The sequence below is a fragment of the Cupressus sempervirens genome, chromosome 7, assembly GCF_028749045.1.
Source record: "Cupressus sempervirens isolate cs-2001-9-10 chromosome 7, ASM2874904v1, whole genome shotgun sequence".
Classification (NCBI taxonomy): domain Eukaryota; kingdom Viridiplantae; phylum Streptophyta; class Pinopsida; order Cupressales; family Cupressaceae; genus Cupressus; species Cupressus sempervirens.
In genome coordinates this window covers 707,674,315-707,697,806 of record NC_143124.1, presented here as the reverse complement: position 1 = coordinate 707,697,806, position 23,492 = coordinate 707,674,315, and the positions used below count along the sequence as shown (strand labels likewise).

Below are 23,492 nucleotides of genomic sequence, written 5' to 3'. Positions count from 1 at the left end.
ATACAATGAAAACCTTACAACAAATAGAAAGAACTCAAAACATCTAGTCACTAGTTGTCTTAAAGTCAAATCAGCAGTTTGATATGAGATTCTTTTAAAGGCTGGTATGTTCCCCATTGAGGCTTCAGCAATCATTGGGTTCTTCTGATATTTATGGAAGGTTGAAAATATGAATACACACATCTAGCCCAAAGTGATTGTCAAAGAGGAGCTAAGTTGTAAGAAAAAAACTTGGAAGAAACAGAATAGGAAGTGGAAGAACAACGGGGAAATAACTCTGCATGATTGACCTAACACCAATGAGAAGATAAAAACATGGATGTTAGAAAAAATAAGGAATACCATTTGGACAAAACAGCTAGGCAAGAAAAAAGCATACTATGAATTTAACCCCACGTGGCAGAATGGTGAGAAAATTTAAATGAGAAGTATGAATATGGAAAAGGCTAAAATTTTAAACACACAGTTGAGGACTAACTCTCATCATTTGAGATTTGAAATTGGTAGATGGAAGGTGCCCAAAGAAGAATGAAAAGGACTTCCATTTACTGTAGGAAAGTGGTAGCGGAAATGGAATGGTATTTCATCAGAGAGTGTACAGCATATGTAGATATTTGCAGTCAGTTTGAAAATGACTTAAAAGTGTACAAGCCTGAATGAGCATTTTGAAGAGACAAGGCTTCACAAAACAGTTAGTTTCTTACTCAAGATTCATAACAAAAGAGCCAGCATGGAAAAGAACTTGAGAATGGATTAATTTGGTGTTACTTGGTCCTTTAGACCAGTGGGTCTCATGGATCTCACTAAAATACCTTCATTTGTTCATATTAATTTAGCTTGGGCACCATTAATACCCGATTCAAGTACTGATAATTCACAGAGATTGTCTCCAACTAATAGCCAACACATTCACAATTAGAAATCATGCCCGCTTCAAAGAAATCTTTTCTTGCTGCAAGAAGATAATTTTTCTAACTGATACTGTTGTTCCTGCCAATCAATAAAAAAAATAGACAATACAATGATATCTGAGATAATTTTTCAAACTGATAGTGTTGCTCATGTCTGTTGATGGGATTGCAAGATCCGTTAACCACTAAAAATTTTGATTGCTGTGAAGAACATTACCACAATAGAATAATACACAAATCTTGTCACCATAAAATCAAATATGATATTAAATTTATTGTTACTGAAAAATATAGCTTGTTACTCCTGTCAAATATTTGTGACATCCTATCTTATAATCTTATCATGGATAGGTAAAAACAGAATTATTTCTAATGCATAATTTACTTCTAAACTTCCTTTTTTGTAACTGAAATTCTATGATCTTAGTTAGGCATGTAAACTCACTAAGAATTCTACAATAATGTCTCACAAATTTATCAGAAAATATAGTAATGGAATACATAGTACGAACCTTGAAAAGGCAACACTTGTGGTTCTATTATTTGTATTGCCATTTTCAGGAGAGAATACTTGGTTATTTTTATCTAGTCTACTAACTGATCTGTGCAGATCAAATCACATATACCTAAGTTCATGCTGTATATGGTTTATCAAAAAGAACTTAATATACAAACCTATCTAGTTCATCATTAATATGCGTTATTCACAACTTCAAATACATAATCATCCAGTTTCGGATAGAGGTTTTTCTTCAGCATGAACTGCATTTAAAATGAACCAAGGAAACTCAGGCAATCGTACAAGTCTGTATATTTAAAATTATGTACCATATCTCTGATTCTTAGTAGAGAACTCCTCCAATGCCTTAAGCAAAGAGTTTAACGTCAAGGATTTTAGCATTCCCATATGGCTGCACACAGATATCATGTCCAGCTGAAAGTCAGATAAAGTGGACTAAAAAGCAATTCCATATTAGATACTTCACGCACTTCAGATTCCCAATATAATAGAGACAATCTAAAATTGTTGTGTCCTAAAAATTAGGAATTAACAGTATCCAAGTTGAAATGTACAGTCGTGAAATTAAAAAATAGTAGTTCGCATATGATACTTGGCCTTAACAAGATGAAGAAAACAAACAAAACTAAATGTAAGAAAAATTTAAAAATTTGTGCCTAAACTAAATGGAATCATAAGGCGTTTTTTAAACATCTATCCTCAGTTACCAAAAGTTGAGTGGTTGCAGATTCAGGACAATGCCTTTCTCCAGATTCGGAACAAAAAGACAGAAACTCATAGCCAAGCTTTCATTTCTTTAGGAAAAAAAAAAGATTCCTACAGAAGAAGAAAATTGCAGGTGTCATTTGTATCTGTATCTGGCAAGGAGACATAAATACTTCAATAAATCTCCCAAATTGTAATAATGCCCTGGAATTTTTCTTGTTTCTCAAGAAGAAATTATTAACATGAACTAGAATTTATAAGAACATACTGCAGTTACTAAACTAATATCAAGATCAGCATAGATTCATATGTTGTTGCACTAAACATAATAGAAATTCATGTTTAAGATTGTAGTTGCGATAGAGATCTTTATCTCTGATTTTGCTATATATTGAAATTGGAACAATACCTCTGTATTATGTCAACAGCTCGAGGAGATATTTATGATAATATGTCAGATAATATTATATGAAAATACATGTGTCATGCAAAGAGTCATGCATTTGATAATATGAAGTGACTTGTATTTGAAAATTGAAGAGACCTTCGGTTGTGATATGAAGAGTCTCTCAATTCTGTGTGTGTGTGTGTGTTTGCTTTGTGATAACGGATTAAACAGAAAGCATAAATTCTTGTGCGGCCGGGTTTTTCCCTCCTAGCTGAAGGAATTTCCTAGGATAAATTCTTGTGTCTTTTGTGCCTATTTTGATTCTATTTTTCCTTATAGCTGTTGATATTTATTTCTAGGCAAAATATTAACATGGTATCAGAGCGGGTTTGATAACAGCAATGAAGGAAGCTTTTGTTTCTCTAGTTTGTATATCTAATGCAGATTGAATAGGTGTTAAAGTTTTCAGCTGAATTAGAGATCTGATTATCTGATAGTTCTCTGAGGTTTATCTGCAGTTCATTTCTTGAGTTTATTGGTTGCGTCTCTCTCATTTTTGGTCTTCAGCATTCTTCTGAGCTGCTGTTGTTTTTAACTGTATTGCTCTCTTGTTCAAGCTTTTGTCTGTGCTAGTATCTATTCTTTTTGGTGGCTCAGTTCTTTGTTTTATATGTTGTCTTCCTTGATGTATGACTTGGCTGCTGAGTCAGGTTCATTTGCTTATGTGTAATGTTTCTACATCGTTGTGGCTTCATTAGATTTGCAGAGGTTACTTGAACTCTTATATGTTTCTTGCATTTTTATTATGGAGCTGCCATTTTTTTTTGGAGCTATTTTTCCTCTTCATATTACCGTCAGGTCATTTAGTTAATAAATGTGCCAATTGGCCTCTTCTTGCGGTAGCCTATGTGTGTAACTGTAGAAGCCCTTTTGTCTTCTCATCCTCATCTTTGTCTTGCTACCTTTGTCGGGTATTCAAAAGGGGCCACTCCTTGTAGAACCACAATTATTCTCTTAGTGTTTGGGTGATGATTAAATCTATTCAGTATCACAGTATTTTGTAATATCTTGATCAATCTAAAAATCTCTGCAAACAATTCATGCTTTGTTGTGTATGTAAACAGTATTGAGGTGAATTGTTATTCATTGTGATTAGTTTGTATCAGATATATTTTTTCTATCGTGCGTTCAAGTATTCTTTCAAGGTTGCTCTTGGTCAGTGTTAAAGTTACTGCCCACAAATTGAGATAAACAGCAATTAGGAACAGCCAAAATAGATACAAGAGACACAAAATTACCCTGAGAAAACCCTTCCAAAATTGAAGCGAAAAACACAGCCACACAACATAATATCACTTTATTGATCATAAAATGTTCAAGTGTACAATGTTCTTCCCTTGTGATATTTATAACAAATAGAGAAACTCTTCACATTACAACCGAAGGTCTCTTGAAGTTCCCAAAATATGACCCTTCATTTTCAAATACACAACCCTTTGTATTTCCATGCCTCAACACGTCTTTATATTTAATATTACAATTATTATCATAACTGACCCCTTCAGCTCAAGGTGACCATAATGATAACAACGCCCATATATTTCTACAGATAAAGATCTCTATCGCAACTACAATCTTCAACAGTCATATCCATTAGTTGCTTATGAATCTCTTTTGATTCGCATTCATTACTGGATGTCCATATTTATCATTTCCGTTTTCTCTTGCTGTCACCGGAGCCTAATATTCCTATCGTGGATGTTGTGCATTAGTGGAAATATTAATTCATTGTTTACCAATTCATTCTTGTATTATCGGTGTGTTATAAGTTTCTTTGGATACCTTTGTATCATATCAGTTGTTTGTCAGGTAGTGTAAACATACATTAATATCAGTTTTATATTGGTTCTGATGTGTCGGCGGCATATATGCTATCTGTTGAAGTTCTGGTATAGCTTCAAGACAGATCTGTCTGCCTGCTCCAGTTCTTTATTCCGCTTCAGATAGTATGCTTCTTCAAAAATTTCTGCTCGTTACTCCTGTTGAGCATATGCTGAGTTTGCTTCGTATGCATTGTCATCTTATTCGGACTTCATCAGTTATAGTTCAACGTCAAGTGTTTTTATTCTATATACATTGTTAGATTTGAATAAACAGTATGCCATTCACTTTTCCTGCAAATCACGTGGCAGAGTATTATCAGGATTTTGTCTTCATGATCTTGCACATTATGTTTCAAGAACATGTTGGCTGATCTTCCTGACCATCTGCTAAGTCCAAGGCGTGAACCATCTTTCTTCATAGTGTGTCTCGTGTTTGCAAGAAAATATTGAAAGAAGAATTTTGCGTGAAGAGTTTTTAGTATTCAGGCAGTCGTGCTTCAGTTTTTATCATTATCTGCTCTCAGGAGAGTTCGTAGCTGATATAGACAGTTGCAGGAGTTATTGTGTTGGTCTCAGTGCACTTGAAAAGTTCATGGTTAACATTCAAAATTTGCAGGAGTTTTCGTGATTGAGTCATCGCACTGAAAATTCGTGTTTGGCATTCGCAGTTTGCAGGAGGCTTTATGTTTAATATATTTTGCTGAAGAGCTCTTGTTAAATACTAGGATACTGATTCATCTTCTACAGGCTAGGCTTCCGCATCCGATGCAGGCGGATGCCGGATGCATCCGGAAGCCCTGCAGATGCTTCCAGATGCATCCGAGAGCTTGCAGATGGCTTCCGGCCAGCATTCGCAAGGCTTCCAGATGCATCCACGGGCCCAGTGGCTAGAAAAGGCAAAAAAAAACATTTAAAAACTTTTTAAAGCACTTGAGTTGCCCATTCAATACATGTTGTAATTGCATATTTTAGGTTTTTTTTGCTATGAAACCCTAAAACGACTCCAAAGGTGAATAATGAAGCATTCAAAACTCATTTTGGAACTTTGTTTGCACCTACAGCCACTTCTCATTTGGTCTCTAGTTTGCATTGTCATTTTGAAGCTAAGTTCAGCATTTTCAAAGAGGATCGGTCAAAGAGGGAGAGATAGCTTTCTCAAAGGAGTTTAAATCATTCAAGGTAAGTGATCAATTCCATTCTTGAGTATTTTGATGAATTTTTTCAAGTTCTTGAAGTTTTTTTCAAGTTTTTTTATAAATTCTTTTTTTTGAAAGATATGTAGAAGCAAGTTTGGGTATCTATTTTAGTAGTTTTTTCTCACTTCTTTCCACTTGTATGCATGATGTTCATAGTTGTTAGGACCTAATTTAAATTTATTTATTTTCTTATAGAATAGGTTGCAAAAAACTAGGCAAGAATGGATACTGGTGGTAGTGCTTGTCAAAGTTCAGTGGGGAACCAAGGGGAAGGGACTAATATTTTTAAAATTGATATAGGTTCTCCTTGGTGGAGACATACAACACAGATATCACAGGTTTGAGGAGGTGGCTCATACTATTGGAAGTGCAATTATTGTCAAAGTAACAAAGGAAAACCTTTCAATAGCTCATATTCCCGAGTGAAGCTTCATTTTATGGGCCCTACTGGCAAAGGATCTGGAATGTGCAAAGGCAAAAACGGTACTGGGATGACCAGTGCAGAAATACTTTCATTTGTAAGAGAACAAGAAGTTACTGATGCATTGATTAATAGATCAAAAAAAAGCTACTATCCAGGTCCTTCCTCAAAGGGCAAGTTGAATGCATCCACTGAACCAATTGCATCCTCCCAACACCCATTCTTGCAAGCACCTGTGTCAGGAGAGGATGAGAAAGAAGTGGGAATTTCAACCCACAAAAGAGGCCTATTGCACACCGCATTTAAAATGGAAGCAAGAGACCGTGCTGATGAAGCTATTGCACATTGCCTCTATGTGAATGGGCTTGCTTTCAACTTGGTGAGATCGCCATATTGGAAGGAAATGGTGGCAGCAATCAAAAAATCACCAGTTGACTACACAAGCCCGAGGTATGAAAAGGTGCGTATGACTCTATGGTAACAAGAGAGGCCACGTATAGAGAAATACCTTCAACCAATCAAAAAATCTTGAAAAACTTCAAGTCTAACTATTGTGTCTAATGGTTTGGAAGGATACAAGAAACCAGCCACTGATTAATGTGATTGCAATTTCCCCCAAAGGGGCAATTTTTTTGAAGGCTATTGATTGTGAGGGGCAAGTGAAGGATTCCGAATTCATTTCAAGAATTCTCATCGAGGCCATCAAGATGGTAGGTAGTGAGAATGTGGTATAGATGGTCACAAACAACGCCAAAAATTGCAAGGGTGCGGGTGCTTTAGTTGAGAGTCAGTATGAGCATATTTTTTCGACCCCATACACTGTTCACTCCCTTAACTGATCATGCAGAGGATTGGCACTGAAATAGAGTGGGTGAAGAAAATATACCAAGAGGGGGAGGACATACAGATGTTTGTGACCAACCACCACATGTTACAATCCATTTTTAGAACATATTCCAAATTGGAGTTGCTGAAGGTAAATTGATTTTTTAAAATTACTAAGTTTCATGGATTTGTAATTTAGTTAAAAATTAAAATTTATAAGTATATTGTCAATTGATATATTGTTAACTTGCTTAGGTTGTTGACACCCGTTTTGCATCCCATACAATTGTTATGAGACAACTCCTCAAGGTAAAAGTTGCATTGGGCCAAGTGGTCATCGGTAATCAATGGGGCGTATCGAAGATCTCAAATTCAGAAAGAGCACAAAGGATCAAGGATTTGATCTTGAATGAGAGTTGGTGGGCTTGTGTGGCATATGTATTGGATTTCACTGAGCCCATCATAACTATGCTCTGTTTTGCTGATACAAATACACCTTGCTTGGGGGATGTGTATGATGGCATGGACACCATGGTTGATAAGGTAAAACATTTTATACAAAGGTAAAACATTTTATACAAGCACATGAGAGTGACTCCACACAATGCAAAGCTTTATGCAAACAAGTGCAAACAATTATCCACCATTGCTGGAATAAGATGACTACCTCATTGCACCTCCTTGCATATGCCTTATCTCCTAGGAAATATAGTGAGGAGGTAGTTGGTATGTCGGGTAGAGTTGCACCATTTGCGGATGAGGAGGTTGTTGAGGGGTGCCACAAAGCTCTTACAAAACTCTTCCCATTGGAAGAAATGCATGAAAAAGTGAGGGAAGAATTTGGGTTGTTTGCTTCAAGGCTAAGGCATTCTCCATTTGCACTTAAGGACCAAACTAGAATGGGAGCCATCACATGGTGGTACATGTATGGTCAACCTTTTAAGCATCTTCAACCTCTTGCAATCAAGGTCCTATCACAAGTAAGTTTTTTATTTTGTTTTGTAAATTCGTTTTAAACTTTTATGTTTACACTTGCATTCTAGAATTTAGTGTTTCACACATTCATTATAATTAATTTGCTTTTCATTTGTATGTTTTGTGACAACTATCTAGGTTGCTAGTTCTTCTGCTGCTGAAAGGAATTGGAGTAGACACTCATTTATCCATTCAGTGAAGTGCAACCAGTTGGGCTCCAAAAAAGCTGAGGACTTGGTCTTTGTCCACACCAACTTGCGTGTTTTGTCACGTAAGAATTATCATTACAAGGAAGGGGCAACAAAGCTTTGGGATGTAGCCCCTAAGTGTGCAGATTTGGATGTAACACTTCATGATCTTATCACAGTCGGAGACGGTGACGATGATAGCATGGCACGTGGTGCATCTAGCATAAGTGGAACCATGTTCGGTTCAAATGATCTTTCAGCAGTTGGAAATGATGATGAGAATGTGGATTTTCTTGCAAATCCCTATGATTGAGAGTCAGACTCTAATGCAAGTTGATTGAATCTTCAATCATTAACTATGTTTTTATTTTGTTGGAATCTTGAACATGACCTATTTGAACTTATTGTCTAAGACTAAATGCTAATATTGGACAAGCACATATTGATATATCATATGAATTTTGAAATATCTTGAATTTTGATAAAAGGGTTTAGTATCATAAATTCATAGGCATACTATCAAATGATTTGTTTTTGTATATTTCTTGCATTTCTTTGCATATATTATATTATATATATACATGTTTCCTCCCGCATCCGCATCCAAAAAAAAAATCCCCGCATCCCGCATCTGCTTCCGAAATCTGCTTCGGAATCTGCATCTGAATAGGTAACTTAGGTTATATATATATATACAATTTGCAGGAGTGCTTGTGATTCAGATTTATAGAGTCTAAATAGCTCATGTCTTGTGTATGTTGATTCAAAGCTTGTTCATCTATCATCAGGTTTCAGGATTGGTGATTTAGATCATATGCTTCATATGAGATATTGCTGAGAAGTTAGGAATCATTTGTGTTGCAGTGAATTCTGCATATTTTGATTTTCATCAACTGGATATTTTTGTTGGGTGATCTTAGAAGGCTCTTTTGTGAGTGTTCTAAATTGTCTCTATTTTTGTTATAAAAAAAACTGTGAGCTCAATCTGAGGCTTCAAAGATTTGTTGTAAAAGGTTGAAGATTCTGTATTTCTTCCTTGAAAATATAATAAAGGTACCATTTTGTGGGGTTGGGTTGCTTCCCTCGGAGATGAGGGTTTTTCCCAGGGTAAAGAAATCTCTGTTCGGTAAAGCTTTGTGATTTTTGCTTAATCTGGTTCAAAAATTTAACACTATCCAATATCGTAACGATAGCCGTGTGTTTTGATATTATTGAAGAAAGAACGAAGTTAGAGCAGCCTTATTGTTACTTGTCATTTTAGGTGTGTAAGTATGTGCATCTGGTTTGAAGAGAGCCATTTTGTCAGATATCTTTATAGGCAGCCAATCTCCTAGAAAAATGCACCAACAACAAATGCATAAGGTTCCAGATCAGTACATGTTTAAGGACATATTGGATGCATTGTTTGGAACAGCTGATCAATAATTTCTTTCACTGTGACTGGACGGCTGAGGAAAATTGGACTACAAGGAGACTAGTATTCTATGATCATATCTTGAAATATTGATTTTTTATTATAGCATTGGGAATAGTGTTTTCTTTTAACATTGATCTTTATATATCTGTTCATAATAAGTTGATTTTATGAGTTAATATTAAACCCTCATGATTGCAAGGCAAGAAGCAATGAAATGATGAGAGATTATATGCAGATGGAGACGCTGCCTGCAGTCTTGGACTGAATTGATGTTGCATATCTTCATAAAAGAGGAAGATCATATACATGAAATATCAAAAGGGTGATTTTCCAGCTTTAGAGGGAGGTTAGAATAACAAAGGGAGGTGTCTAGTTCTTTGCAAGCTTATGTGGCGGTGTATCAATTGGAATCAGCTATCTTATTGTGATCATCAAAGTTGTCCCTGCTGAGAGGGAGTCTTTGTTGAGAGAGAATCTCAGCCAATCTTATAAATGTCATTAATGAGTTTTTCTCTATGCTCCACAGGGACGCGTTTCCTAGGCTTTTACCCTTGTACCCGTACCGTGTACAAACCCGGGACATGGGTACTTAGTTTTGCCATCGCATGCAACATCCCAAATTGGGGACAAGGGGTACCGTCCCCGAGACACATGAAAAAAAAAAAGCCAAGAAATGGGGGGACAGAATCCCGTACAAGGGACTCCATTCCCATCCCTTGACCGTCCCCTTTTGCAAACACCGTCCCCCTTTTCCCAACCCGGTGATGGCTAAGTTAAAAGACAAAAGAAAATTGTTTTTTAATTGTTTTTCAGCTCCGCTCAGGCCCCACATGGACATTGGAGATTACTAAAATAAGGTAACCCTAATGTGGCTTAAAATAACAAAAGGTAAAAGAGTATTGTTCATTTGGAGTTGTTTGCAAGTTGGGAAGAGGAAGAGGAAAACAACAACAGCAAAAGAGGAGTGTGTTGCGGAGGTGCAAGAGGAGGTTTTGCTTTCATTTCTTCTTCATTCCAAGTATTTTTTTATTCTCTTTTTGTTTAATTCAAACTTTATTGTTGTCATTTTTCATTTTTTCCAATTACATAGAGAGGGCATGCTGAATGGAACATTGAAATGTTTTTTTTTTCCATAACTTGCAGCAGTATAATACTATAATACATTGCAAAATCCAAAGGCAAAAACATGAGCAGCAGTGAGAGTGAGGACAGTAGTGATAGCATGGATGTTGCCATGCAAGAAACTGAAGTGTCACATTTACAAAGACCAAGAAAAGGACCTAAGGCAGCCATGGATGATTTTTCAAATGAGACTAATATAGATGTCCCTATGGAAGATGCAAAGCCTAATCCATTTGAGTGCCCTCCCACAGCCCTAAAAAAATATGCCAAAGGCCCATTCAACCCTAAGAAACCTCTCCTACAATTTGCCACAAAAGTAGACAATAATAAGAAGAAAAATTCCAGGGGGGGGGGGGGGGGGGTGTAGTAGGGAGTGGGAGTGTCATATATGTAAGAAACATTATTTTGGTACAGTCCTCTGCAGATGGTACAGAAAACACTGCAATGAAGGCTGACAAAAGGGAAGTGAACTTGGACATAAATATGCTCACCATCTTGAGTAAAATCTGCATATGGTGGTGAAACATTCAATTGCCTCCCACAGAAAAGGGACTTTTGAAAGTCTCTAGTGCATACACCCTTCCTCATCTATCCAGAGCAAAGTCAATGAGAGCAGATCATGTTTAAGGGGATTGATTAACCTGTTAGCAGTGTTGATGTCAAGCTCAACACAATGGTGATAGCAGCAAATCCTCAAGTCAGTTGTTTCATCACGGGGAAGAATTCAATGAAATTTCTAGGATTGATCAGTGGAGGATTTCAGCTTGACCTTGATTTTTCCTGTTTCAATGGCTGTCTCTTTTTTGGGATTTTTTTAGTACTTGGGTTATTCTCATATGTTGGATGTTGCTCCCTTTGTCTGCTAGAACCCAGTATGGATTGTTCATGAAGGCTCTAGTAAATTTGTTAGTTTCTTAAGTTGTGTTCTCTTTAAAATTTGGGGTGGTGTCCCATAATATTCCCTAGAAAATGTTTTCTCCAATAAATGCGCTAGACAGAATTTCTGCAAATAATTGCTTGAAAGGACTAGAAGCACAACTGTAACATGCAATTTGCAAATGAGATCCTCTACAGGGTAAAAAACATGAGACCAATGCCATGTTAATAGACCAGATTTTTCATCAAACAAGTTCGCCTCTTTAATCTTCATCACTTTCAGATTTGGAAGAGATAATAGCCATGAAATATCCTTTGGACATCATTAATAGATTCACTGATCTTTAGGTTTGCCAACTTTCTTAAACATATAATCTGAGTGTAAGTGACCTTGGGATGGTGTCCATGAATCTACTAAACAAGACTATTTCTTTGAGAAGCCATACTCTAGATTCCATCTCATCCATCGAAACAGAAAGCTTGCAGGGAGTCTCCAGGTAGAGATAGCAGCCATTTTCTTTATTAAAAAAATTGGACCTTAAAATGGCTCTCTAAGCATAGTAGTGCATAAAATGGTGCAGCTCCTCTTTACAGATTTGAGAAGGACTATTTGAAACAGCTTGGATTAAGCTTTAATTTGGACTGTGAATGGGAATGGTTGTGGATGGGGCTATCGACTCCTCCTTGAAACAACCCTTGGGGGCAATCGATTCTCAAACAGGTCAGTAAAGTGGATAAGAGCTGGGTGAGATCGATGGCAATGACGGCTCTGAATACGCTCCCACAGGCTAGTGTTTGGCGCGGCTAGGGCCTGCGTGCCTGTAGCCTGCACCTTGGCACCGCTGCTGCTCTCCACTGGACGTGTTCGTCCCTGCCGCTCTGGTTGGTGGTGTTGTGTGGGGGTCGGGTTGTGTTTGCAGGGAGGTGTGGGAGTTTTGGGGGTTTGGGGGTTTTTTGTGTAGAGAGTTTGGGGTTGGCTGGGGCTGCCTGGGGTGTGCAGTCTCTATCTTTTGTTGGGCTGTGTGCATGGTTTTTTGTTGAAGCCAGAAGGATAGATATTTTCAGATTGGAGTTTGAGCTTTCTGGGGTTTTTGATATGGGGCAATCAAAGATTCTTGCATCCCAGGCTTTGTCCGCTGATATGGAGATGGCTGATTCCTCCATACTGATGTGGATGGGGGCTAAGGACCAGACTGACAGTCTCCCTTCTGGGGTGAATGCTTCATCGTCGAAGGGTTTTGTTCGTATTAAGAAAACGAATGGGTGTTTGGAGCGATCTGATGATCGACCAGTTTTGGTTATTCAACCAGAGCAGATTTCAGAAGATGTAGAATACTAGGGCAAGCATGCGCTCATTTGTAAGTTTCTGGGTCTCCGTCTTTCTCTTCCTGTGTTGGAATCGTGGGTGCACCGAATTTGGAATCCAAAAGGGGATATGGAGATTCTTCTGGCAGCCAACAACTATTTTATGGTTATTTTTTCAAATATGACAGATAGGAATAAGGTGTTTGAAGGTGGTCCATACTTCTTTAACCAAGTTGGGCTCTTCATCAAACCCTAGCACATCGAGTTCAACTTTGCTAAGGAGATTCCCTCTAGGGATTCCCTCTAGGGTCCCAGTGTGGGTTTGTCTCCCACAACTTCATTCGAGAGAAGATATTCTTCATTCGATCTCGCTTTTGCTTGGGAAACCGGTAGGGTTGGCCACGCAAACTCAGGATTGAAAGGTAATTTCATATGCTCGAATTTGTATAGAGGTTGATCTTAATAATCCGCTACCTAATTCTATGGAAATTTGCTTGAGCCGACCTCATGGATTCAACAGTTGGACTATGAGACTTTACCTTTTAGATGCAAGATATGCCGGGAGTATGGGCACTTACAGCATAAGTGTCCCCGAAATAAATTTTCTCAACCATTGGCTACTACTGAGCCAACCTCTAAGGTGGATAAGGGTAAGGCCCCTATGCTAGAGGGTTCTGGAGACAAGGAAGGTTTTATCCCAATTAAGCCACGCAATAAAGGAAAAGGGAAGAAGAGGAACAAGATGGACAGACAAAATGATGGCACTTTTAACAGGTTTAATGTTCTGGATAGTTTGGTACAAGAGGAAGGCATACTAGCTGAGCTGCCTTCGAGAGATGGTTCTCTTCAGAGGACACAGGTGGGGAAGGCAAGGAGTTTAGCCCAGTTACCAGATGAGGAACAAGGTCAACCAGTTCCTTCGGATGGATTGGTTCAAGAGGAAAATTGTGATGCCCCTAGCGGATCACAACCTAGGGATACTCCAAATATCACAGCTTCTATACTCCTTGGCCAGAAAGGGACGCCAGACATCGCAAAGGGTACTAAAGTTGCACCTTCTTTAGGCTTACAGCAAAAACCATTTAAAAAAGGGCCTTTAGAGAAGTCCGCTAAGAGTGGAAGACTGATCAGGAGAAGGTTAAGATGATGGGAGAGACTTTAGTTGAGGCTAGGTTTCTGAAGCCCATTGATTCCCACTTCTCGCATTCTTCTAAATGATTATTCTCTCCTGCAGTGTGCAGGGGTTGAACAACATCCCTAGACAAAAGGCTGTTCGTAAATTGATTGATTCTCATTCTCCAGATATTGTATTCATTCAGGAAACTAAGCTTACAATTGATGATTTGGATAGCTATGGGCCAAAATTGTGGCCCCATGGTAGTTGGCAAGGAGTGGGTGCTCAAGGTTGCTCAAGTGGACTTGCCTATTTCTGGAATCCTAGGAAGGTGACTCCTCTATGGTGGATTTCAAGTAGGTCCTCTATCACCTTGATGGCTTCTCATTTTGAGACAGGAGAAAGGTGCATGTTCTCCAATATTTATGCTCCTAAAGATTTGGCGAGTAAATCTCTTATGTGGTCTCATATCACCTTTGTTCGTTCCTTCACTCCTTTCCTCCCTTGGATTGTGGCTGGAGACTTTAATGTTGTTACCAGTCTAGAGGAAAAGAGAGTTGGGAGTGCTCGATTGGGCCCTTCTTCAAGTATGCTTACAGATAATATTGGCTCTTTGAACCTCATTGATGTTAAACCTGGCTCTAGTATTTTCACCTAGAATAACAGAAGCGGGACGGAGACCATCTAGGAAAGGCTGGATAGGTTCCTTGTTTCTTGTTTTTGGATGGATATCAGATGGTCTACCAGATCAAAAGTTCTTGATTGGAGAGGTTTTGACCACTGGCCTATTAAGCTTTTTGTCACTCCTTTTAAGGCTTCTAAACATCCCTCTTTCAAGTTTCAGCTGATGTGGTTGAGAGAGCCTTCTCTGCATGATCTTATGATAGCTTGGTGGCATGAGGGCAGGCCCCCTCATGGTACCTCCATGTACTCCTTTGAGAAGAGGCTCCAGCATGTGAAATTCAGGCTTAAAAAGTGGAACAAACAGTGCTTTGGGAATCTTCAAGGTCAATTGAGGGCAGCTCAGGCTAGGTTGGACAGTGTCACTCGTCAGATAAGGGACCAAGGAATGACTCTGGATTTAATTTCTGCAGAATCCTCAACTCTAAGGGTGTTAGAGGAATGGGAGCTTCAGGAGGAAATCTTTTGGAAGGAAAAGTTTCGTGTGGATTGGCTGTAGGAGGGAGACAGAAACACTGCTTTCTTTCAGAACGCGGTTAAAGCTCGCAGGTTTGGTAATTCTATCTCTTCTCTTGTTTCTACTTCTAGAGATCAACTCCCTTCCAAAGAGGCGATTTCTCTAGAGGCCATTAGACACTTTTCCCAACTCTTCTCTAAGGAGGAACCTTGTTCAATGGTGGAGACAAGGACTATTTTAGATTGCATTCCCCAACTTGTTTCTAGCAATACGAACAAGAATTTTTTAAGGCCTAGTTTGCTTGAAGAGCTAGAGAAGGTGGTCTTTGGTATGAAGAAAGGTAAAACTCCAGGCCCGAATAGTTTTCCCATTGAATTTTTTCAAGAATTTTGGGAGATTATTAAATTTGATCTTCTTGAAGTAGTCCAAGAGTCACATCAGAACAAACAAATGCTCAAGTCTTTGAATGCTACCTTCCTGGCTCTCGTGCCCAAGATTGATGGGGCGAATAGTTTGGATCAGTTCAAACCTATTGCTTTATGCAATGTCACTTACAAAATTATCACCAAATTGATTGTTGAAAGGCTCAAGCCTTATTTGGCTACTTTGATATCCAAGGAACAAGGAGGCTTTGTTGGTGGCAGACAAATTCTTGATGGGGTGGTTATTGCTTCAGAGGCCATCCACTCTATGGCCACGTCTAAGGAAAAGGCTATGTTTATTAAGCTGGATTTAGCAAAAGCATATGATCGGGTTAGTTGGGAGTTCTTGCAGCATGTGCTTCTAGCTTTCAGATTTGATATGGAATGGGTTGATTGGATTCTCAGTTGTGTGACTTCCCAATCCTTTTCGGTTCTTATTAATGGAGAACCTACTAATCTTTTCTCTACTTCTCGAGGACTTCAATAGGGAGATCCTCTCTCTCCATATCTCTTTATTATTATGGTAGAGGGCTTAGGAAGATTTATAAAATTTCAAGCCGAGCAAGGACTTGTCCATGGGTGGAAGTGGAACAATAATATTCCCGCATACACGCACCTCCAATTTGTGGATGATACTGGACTGATGGGCTTGGCTACCATAAATGAGGCTAGAAATTTTACAATTATTTTAGACACTTATTTGAAAGCTTCTAGGCAGCAAATTAATGAAGGTAAGTCATGCATTTATTTCTTTAATACTCCATAGTCGATCCAGCTCAGGATTGCCAGGATTCTCAGGTTTCAAATTGGCTCTCTTCCTTTGATTTATCTTGGAAACCCCTTAGCTCTGGGGACTTAGCTGAAGGAGTATTGGCGAGATCTTTTGGACAAATTTTGTAGCAGGGTGAGCCATTGGACTCATAGGTGGCTCTCTTTCATCAGGAGAGTTATCCTTCTCAAAACAGTGATTCAGGCTCTTCCCATTTACAGGTGTCTTGTGCATGCTCCTCCCATTGGGGTTATGAAAGAATTTGATGCTCTATCTCGACAATTCCTTTAGTCAGGTAATCTTCTATCTTCTAAGTGGAGCTTAGTCAATTAGGACACGGTTTGCTTGCCAAAGTTTGCTGAGGGTCTGGGCCTTAAATGTATGGTTCTTGGTGTCAAGGCTTTATCTGCTAAGTTATACTGGAGGTGGTGTAATAATCATGATCGGGATTGGGCTAAGATTCTGGCCCAAAAATACTTTCCGCAAGTGGAGTATCACGATATTCCTAGATTGGCTCTGGATGGAAAGGGTTCCTTTATTTGGGATACTCTTAAAAAGGGAGCTCCTGTTATCAAGGAAGGCCTTTTCTGGATATGTAATGAGGGCTCGAGTGCATTATTTTGGCAGGATTCTTGGGATGGCCATCCTCCCATTCTTTCCAATTACCCTCACTTTTAGGCTCTTGGTCAAATTTTCACTGCAGCAGGATGGACCAAAGTGGCTCACTTCAAGACTATCAAACGGTGTGGATCGGTGAATGTGGCTTGTTGGAAGGACCCAAGTGAGTGGCCTTTGGGAGGTTCCTTGGAGATTCAGGCTGATCTAGCTAGTCTCCTTTCTAATAGGTTGTACAGCTCCTCTAAGGACAAGGATATCCTTGCTTGGAGTCCAAGTCCTAAAGGCAAGTTCAGTGTGGCCCAAGGTTATGCTTGGCTAGATAATCAATGTCATGGAATAATTGAAGTTCCCTAGTGGAAGAAGGTTTGGAATAAATTCTCTTGGCCGAAGTGTAATTTTTTCTTATGGCTGGTTGCTCAGAAGAAATGTCTTACTTGGGATAACCTTCAGAGATGAGGATTCCAAGACCCTTCTTTCTGTTCCCTCTGCTGGTTGAATGGAGAGAGTGTTTCTCACTTATTCTTCTTATGTCCTCTCTCTAGAGAAATCTGGCATAAGTGGTGGGAGGCGTGGTGTCATGGTTGCATTCATGTTGAGTCTCTTATTGAATTTTGGGATAGCCTTGGCAAACCTCCCTCAAAAACAACATTCCTCCAGGTGGCTTGGGTTGTTGGACCTACTCTTATTCTTTGGAATCTTTGGCTGGAACGTAATCGCAAGATTTTCTGTAATTCTAGTTTGGGAGTCACTAATCTGTGGTAGAAGATTATGAGCAAACTTCAGGAAACTATCTATGCTAAGTGTGATATGCCTGAACCTGTGGACCCTGGGGGCTACAATATTGTCAGGAATTTGGCAGTAGGGGACAAAGGATCGGGAGGCACCAGTGGTAAGAGATCTCAGCCTCTCAAGAGAAAGGTTTGTAGGGTGGAGAGATGGAGACCGCCGCCAATAGATATCCTTAAAATTAATACGGATGGATCTTCCCGTGGTAATCCTGGGCAGGCAAGTGTGGGGGGGATTGGAAGAGATAAAGATGGTAATGTTATTTTTCTATTCTCTGTTTTTAAAGGAATTCATTCCAATAACCTAATGGAGGCCCTGGCCATTAAGATTGCTATTGAATGGGGATGCTCTTTAGATTGGAGGAAGATGTTGTGTGAATCAGATTCTCAGATTGTTGTGGATATGATCAATAACCAAAGTCTGGATGATGTTAACTGGAAATTAGCCACTATTATTCATGAGATTCTTTATCTAAGTAACTCTTTGGATTGGATCTCTTTCTGTCATATTCCAAGGTAATGGAATGGAGTGGCTGATGTGTTGGCAAAATGGGCGTCGGAGAAACGAGATGATTGGGATATTTCAGGAAGACTTCCAACTGAGTATATTGGGACTTTTGAGCAGTTAGTGGAAAAGGACAGAAGTTAATTGTTCTTGGGTTTGGGTCTGGTTCTTTTGGGCCTGAGGCCTTCTGTAATTTTTGGTTTTGATTGAATAAATATTTTCCCCTCCTTTTTTCAAAAAAGAAAAAAAGTGGATAAGAGCTAGAAAGAAAACATAGTTGTTGGAAGTAGTCGTCAAAGTGAGCATGAAGAAAATGATTGTTTATATAGGTACACTGGCCATCTCATGAATTGTTGCACATAAATCAAAAGTATTATAATAGAATCTAAGATATTCTCTACTGGTTAGGATTTCATCCAACATTGTAAATCTTTAAACTAAATTTCAACACTAACAAATTAAGAAAAAGGCTACAAAAGAGCAACTATATGCAATATTCTCATTAACAAAATCCAAAAAAAAAGTAAAGGAAAGATCAAGAAAAATCATAAAGAAATCTCACATGATTTCTGTAAATCGAACCCTCCAAGCAGGGAACCCCAACAAACACCGAGTAAATCCAAATACAAACAGAAGATCTGGCTCTGGCCCTGCATACCCTGAATTTTAAATTTAAGAGAACGTTCCATGTTAGTCACTTGTACATGTGAAAATACATATATAGGAAAGGGTATCTTGCTTTTCTTCAAAATTTTAGAATCGTGGACATCCCATCTCCATAAAATAGTTTTCCATAATGAATAACTGTTTCAATGTAAAGATACAGATTCTGCTTAAGTCATCACCCACATGGTGAATAATAAATATACAGTGCAAATTGTGACTGAAAAAAAGAATACAGCAAATGGAAAGAGGTACCAACCCGTTGCTTCCAATCCTCTGTCAATGTCAGCCTCTGTCAACTTTAAACTCATATGCTGTCCATTTAAATCACTTTTTTGTGAACTGTCTGAACAGAGATACCTGGCAGCCTTCGCAATACCCTCTTTTCCATCACAGAGAGACAATAATTCCACTGTCATTGTAGTTTGCTCAGTGCTTGGGTAATTGGAGTTCTGTTTTCTACAATCCTGTCATTTGGATTATTCCTCAGACTTGAGCAATTAATGGCTAAAGATTCAGTACATTTCACTTGTGTGCATAAGACCAGTCTTTGCATTAATGTTGAATCAAGAGGAAAACTTATACCAGATTCTGCTATTTGAGAAATGTATTTTCAAGTAAAAGAGATGTCGAGAGTAAACCTTACAATCATAACACTCTTATCAAATATAAAATATAGAGGATACAATTACCTGCCATGTGTCAATAAATTGTATCCCTTCGTTAAGATTGCATGTAGTCTTCTCAAGCACCCTCCTAGATTGTTTCAAAACACCTGGAAATACAAATTTTCTGTGAATCAACTAACACGTTACAACCATGGCAAACCTCTTTAGTGTTCAGACATACAAATATGAAACCTACAATTCAGTTAGGAAAAAGAATGAGTACTAATTCACATGCACCTGTGCCCTAGTTTGTGGAAATAATTAGGTAATCTCCTGTGTACAATTTATAATGCTGACATTCACAACAATAATGAAATCAAATTGCACAGAAAGCAAAAACAGCTTATTTGCAGTGACCACGATTTCAAAGCCTAGAAAACACTTCAGAAAATTAAAAGCAATGAAATGACAAGCTTCATTTCGCACTATATTTTAAATCAAAGCTACACAATGAGAGTGCATGCAAGACTTACAGCAGAATGAGGCACTTATATTGTTTGTGCATTTCTCAGACTACAATAACTTTTAAACCAATGCCAAAATTCAATAACAGTAAGTAACCAACCATCCCCACAATAAATAAATTAAAAAGAATTTTAACTCCATAACGTTAGAGTAGCAGTTCTTCAAGGAATACTATTACTTCACCAAGATCTATTATGCCTCCTAGACTTTCTATTATAAAATGAAAAAGCTCCTTGGAGATCCTAAAGAAACACTTCCCAACACTTACTGTCTCTCGATGCAGTAAATATATATTGAACTTTTGCCTGGTGAAAATCAATTAAGTACAAATGCACTCAATATAAATCTACAAGAGGTTATTTATTGGGTGCTTCCTAATTATCTATTCAATCATTAAACTTTTGGTGGTATTAAAGGTCTATTAAAGCCCTCATTCATTCAAAGCAATATTACTTGGACTGATGTTTCTTTCACATGAATAACAAGAACAGCAAAACTAAAAATTTCAAGCTCTGATGCCCATCTTCCTTTCAGCAATATTATTTCCAGAATAGTCAAATCATGTTCAATTGTTTCTAGAAACATACTTATTACATTACAAGGGACCATAGCAGTTCAATGTATTTCAGTTCCATATGACTTTTTTAATGTTTATATTTTCTTCATTTTCTTCCCGGTGAGAAAATAGCAGATAGAAATTAAGGATCAACCAAACAACCAAATGGAAATTAAATTACAACCATATCCAGACAAAGCCTACTCATTACCTTCGGTAAAAGCAGGCATTCTTACCTTCCATGTCGTAAAGGGACACATGTTGCACACCGACTTCAGATAGCCACAAAAGGAAATCACAAATTTTAGATACCTCAGTGCCAGCTTCTTGACTTTCTATTACCACGCCCACAATTTGAGGTTTCTTTCCTTTTGAAGCCTTGTATTTTACTAGAGATCTTGTGGCAAACAAAACATAACCTAGACTGTTGATCACACTTGTGACAAATATAAAGATGGTGACTACAAAGTGAAGAGTATGCCAGCATAAGACATTGATAAAACTGTATGTTTCTCTCCTCCTTGAAATTGCTGGTAGACCCTGCAAGATTCTCAAAGCAAATTATAAAAAGATCTGTTAGTTGTCACTTCATATGGTTAAAATCTTCTAAATGATTTTACATTGATTCTTCTACTGCTAAAACTGTAAAATCTTCTAAATGATTTTACATTGATTCTTCTACTGCTAAAACTGGCAACCCCAAGAAAACAGTCTTTATAAATTATAGAACCATTCTTCTGTGCCCCAACAGGCAAAATATTGACAAACAAAAATTTGCATTTCAGAATGAACCTTACAATGGGCATTTTGGGCATGACAGTTCAGTATTCCCTACCAGATAATAGAACTATTGCCTTAAATAAAACCTGCACTATATACAAAACCCTAGTTATTTCTCCCTTTGGATGTCATACTCCCTTGTTTCTTGAAAATACTGTCATTTAAGTCTTGCAATTCTCCAACACATATTAACATTACCACCGTGCAATAGATAGTCATAGAAGAAATTTAGATTTTCTAATTTTTATTGATGTTGAAACTTTTAAGGCCATATGCATTGTGAGGTTTAACCTGTTTTTGGTCTATGACATGTATTGAAATCTAATTCTGATTTATATTGAAAGAAATCAGTTATACAAATTCAGCTATACCTGTGTTTTGTAAGAATATTCTAAAACTTTATGCAGCTCAAGCTTTTATATATTCGATATATTTTCTGAGTTGTTGCCAAGCCTGGAGATTTGAAAAAATTTGGATCCGCCAAGTAATTGTCAAGTCCACATTTTTCAACTATGAGTGAAACAATCTCTAGTAGGGTTTTCTCATAGAATATGGATTTTATTGCTGGCTTCTCCAGCAGTAAGCAATAATGCTAAAAGCCCACATGTATTAATGAAAAGATTCGGCAAAAGGAGGTCCCCTTGTAGCAAATTATGAATGGAAGAGGAAAGATGTCCCAAATGCCCAATAGCTGCAACAGATATTAATAAGCTAGTAGCAAAACTAGCAGCCAGACGGATCACATTAAGAGCCTAAACCGCAAGAGATACCAATGCAATGACAAAAAGTCATCAATATATTTAGTCTAATGAGCACACCTGATAGATTGACAATGCAAATAATAGATGATTTCCTGAAAAGCTATGATATTTTCATATCTATGACATACATAAATAGGGCTAGAAAAATGAGCTAATACAACAAAGGTCTGAACCTCCTCTCTATGACCATAATGATTATTTTGGTGGCAATATTTCATGGAGAAACTGGGTAGAGGACTTGAAATTTGTCTATTTCTGGTATTCCAGGGGGTAAGGCAAGGTCTGTCATACTAATGAGCCTTGGCAATTATTTTTCTTGGTAGGATTCTTATATCACATGTAACAAGTGTTAGATATTTTTCCCTCCAGTTCAAATATCCACCATAAGATCCCAACTTTGTCAAAAATTTAAATGCCTTAGTGTCTTTCAAAGCTCAATGCAGTATTCTCAAAGAGAGTTTTCTTTTCTTTAAATTCAAAATTTTGAAGTAAGCTTTCCTTATGTATTTCTTTTATGAAAAGGGGTCTTTGATGATGGTGCTTTTTTAAAAGGGGAACAAAATCAAAGGTTTCCTTGATTGAAAAGTATTCAAGGTATATTGAAACTTTGTATTTTTCGAGGAAAGAAATTAGATGGGCTTTCAAAGCAATTAAACTCTAAGAGCACCCATGAGGACAAAAAGTAGCAGTTCTTGAATGGAGGGATCATCAAGACAAAAGAAAAAGCCCAAAGATGCTTGTATTGGTCTCAAACAGTAGTTTTGGATACAGTTGCATTATGGGAAAAATGTCATGAATGTTATCATTCAGTGAGTCCTCAAAGGGAAAAAACAGAAAAGAGTGATCCTTTCATGGGTGGAGTTGTTTTCTTAATCACTCTGGAAGAAAGTTATGCACGCGCTTCAGAAGTTTTACAAAATTTTATACTGCAGATAAAGAGTGGGGGTTTGCACAACAGTGAGCAGCATATTCAATACTCAAAGAAAAATCCTTGACAAGAGTAAAGGTACCAAGACAAAGGTTGGGTATTCTTAAAAGAACTAGCGGTTTTCAAACAGTAGAGATATACATGATTCAAGCCCAGTCTGTTCACTATCTGAGGGTGGGTTGTCTTCACCATTTTTGAGGATTGATTTCACTATTTCATGGCTGGAAGTGATTTTCTTACAGCATGCATCCAGAGATTTGAGAAGGTGATTCCATTCGCTGTTTGGAAACAGAGAGATCCATGAAGGTCTAAGACTTATTTTTGTTATCATAAAATGAGCAAGGGTTAAGAGCAAAGCAGTCAGTGTGAAGAATGCACAAAGCCAATGACAGTGAATAATGGTATAGCATAGTCTAGTAAACGTCAGGGTCTGCACTATTGAGATTAACAACCATGTCAAATGTGATGTGAATAAGGATAGGTCTGACGTTTGAAGTCATGTCAAGGGAAATATTAGTAGTTATATATAGAACCATATCCCCTACTTCAGCAACAAATAAGAAGAGGACAGCATGAATGCATTCAAGG

At 37.9% G+C, this 23,492-nt stretch overlaps 1 protein-coding gene across 1 annotated transcript in view; it reads right to left on the bottom strand.

The window, feature by feature from the left end:
* Positions 1-1,362: 1,362 nt before the first annotated feature.
* The window catches only part of LEW1 (Undecaprenyl pyrophosphate synthetase family protein), a 51,343-nt gene continuing 29,213 nt past the window's right edge, over positions 1,363-23,492 (bottom strand). The window contains exons 2-6 of the mRNA XM_089792590.1: positions 20,672-20,975; positions 19,439-19,521; positions 19,006-19,213; positions 18,646-18,742; positions 1,363-1,822 (exon numbers count right to left, since the gene is read on the bottom strand). Of these exons, the coding sequence (XP_089648716.1) occupies positions 1,732-1,822; positions 18,646-18,742; positions 19,006-19,213; positions 19,439-19,521; positions 20,672-20,975 (783 nt within the window). The 3' untranslated portion in view covers positions 1,363-1,731. The remainder of the gene's footprint in view (positions 1,823-18,645; positions 18,743-19,005; positions 19,214-19,438; positions 19,522-20,671; positions 20,976-23,492) is intronic.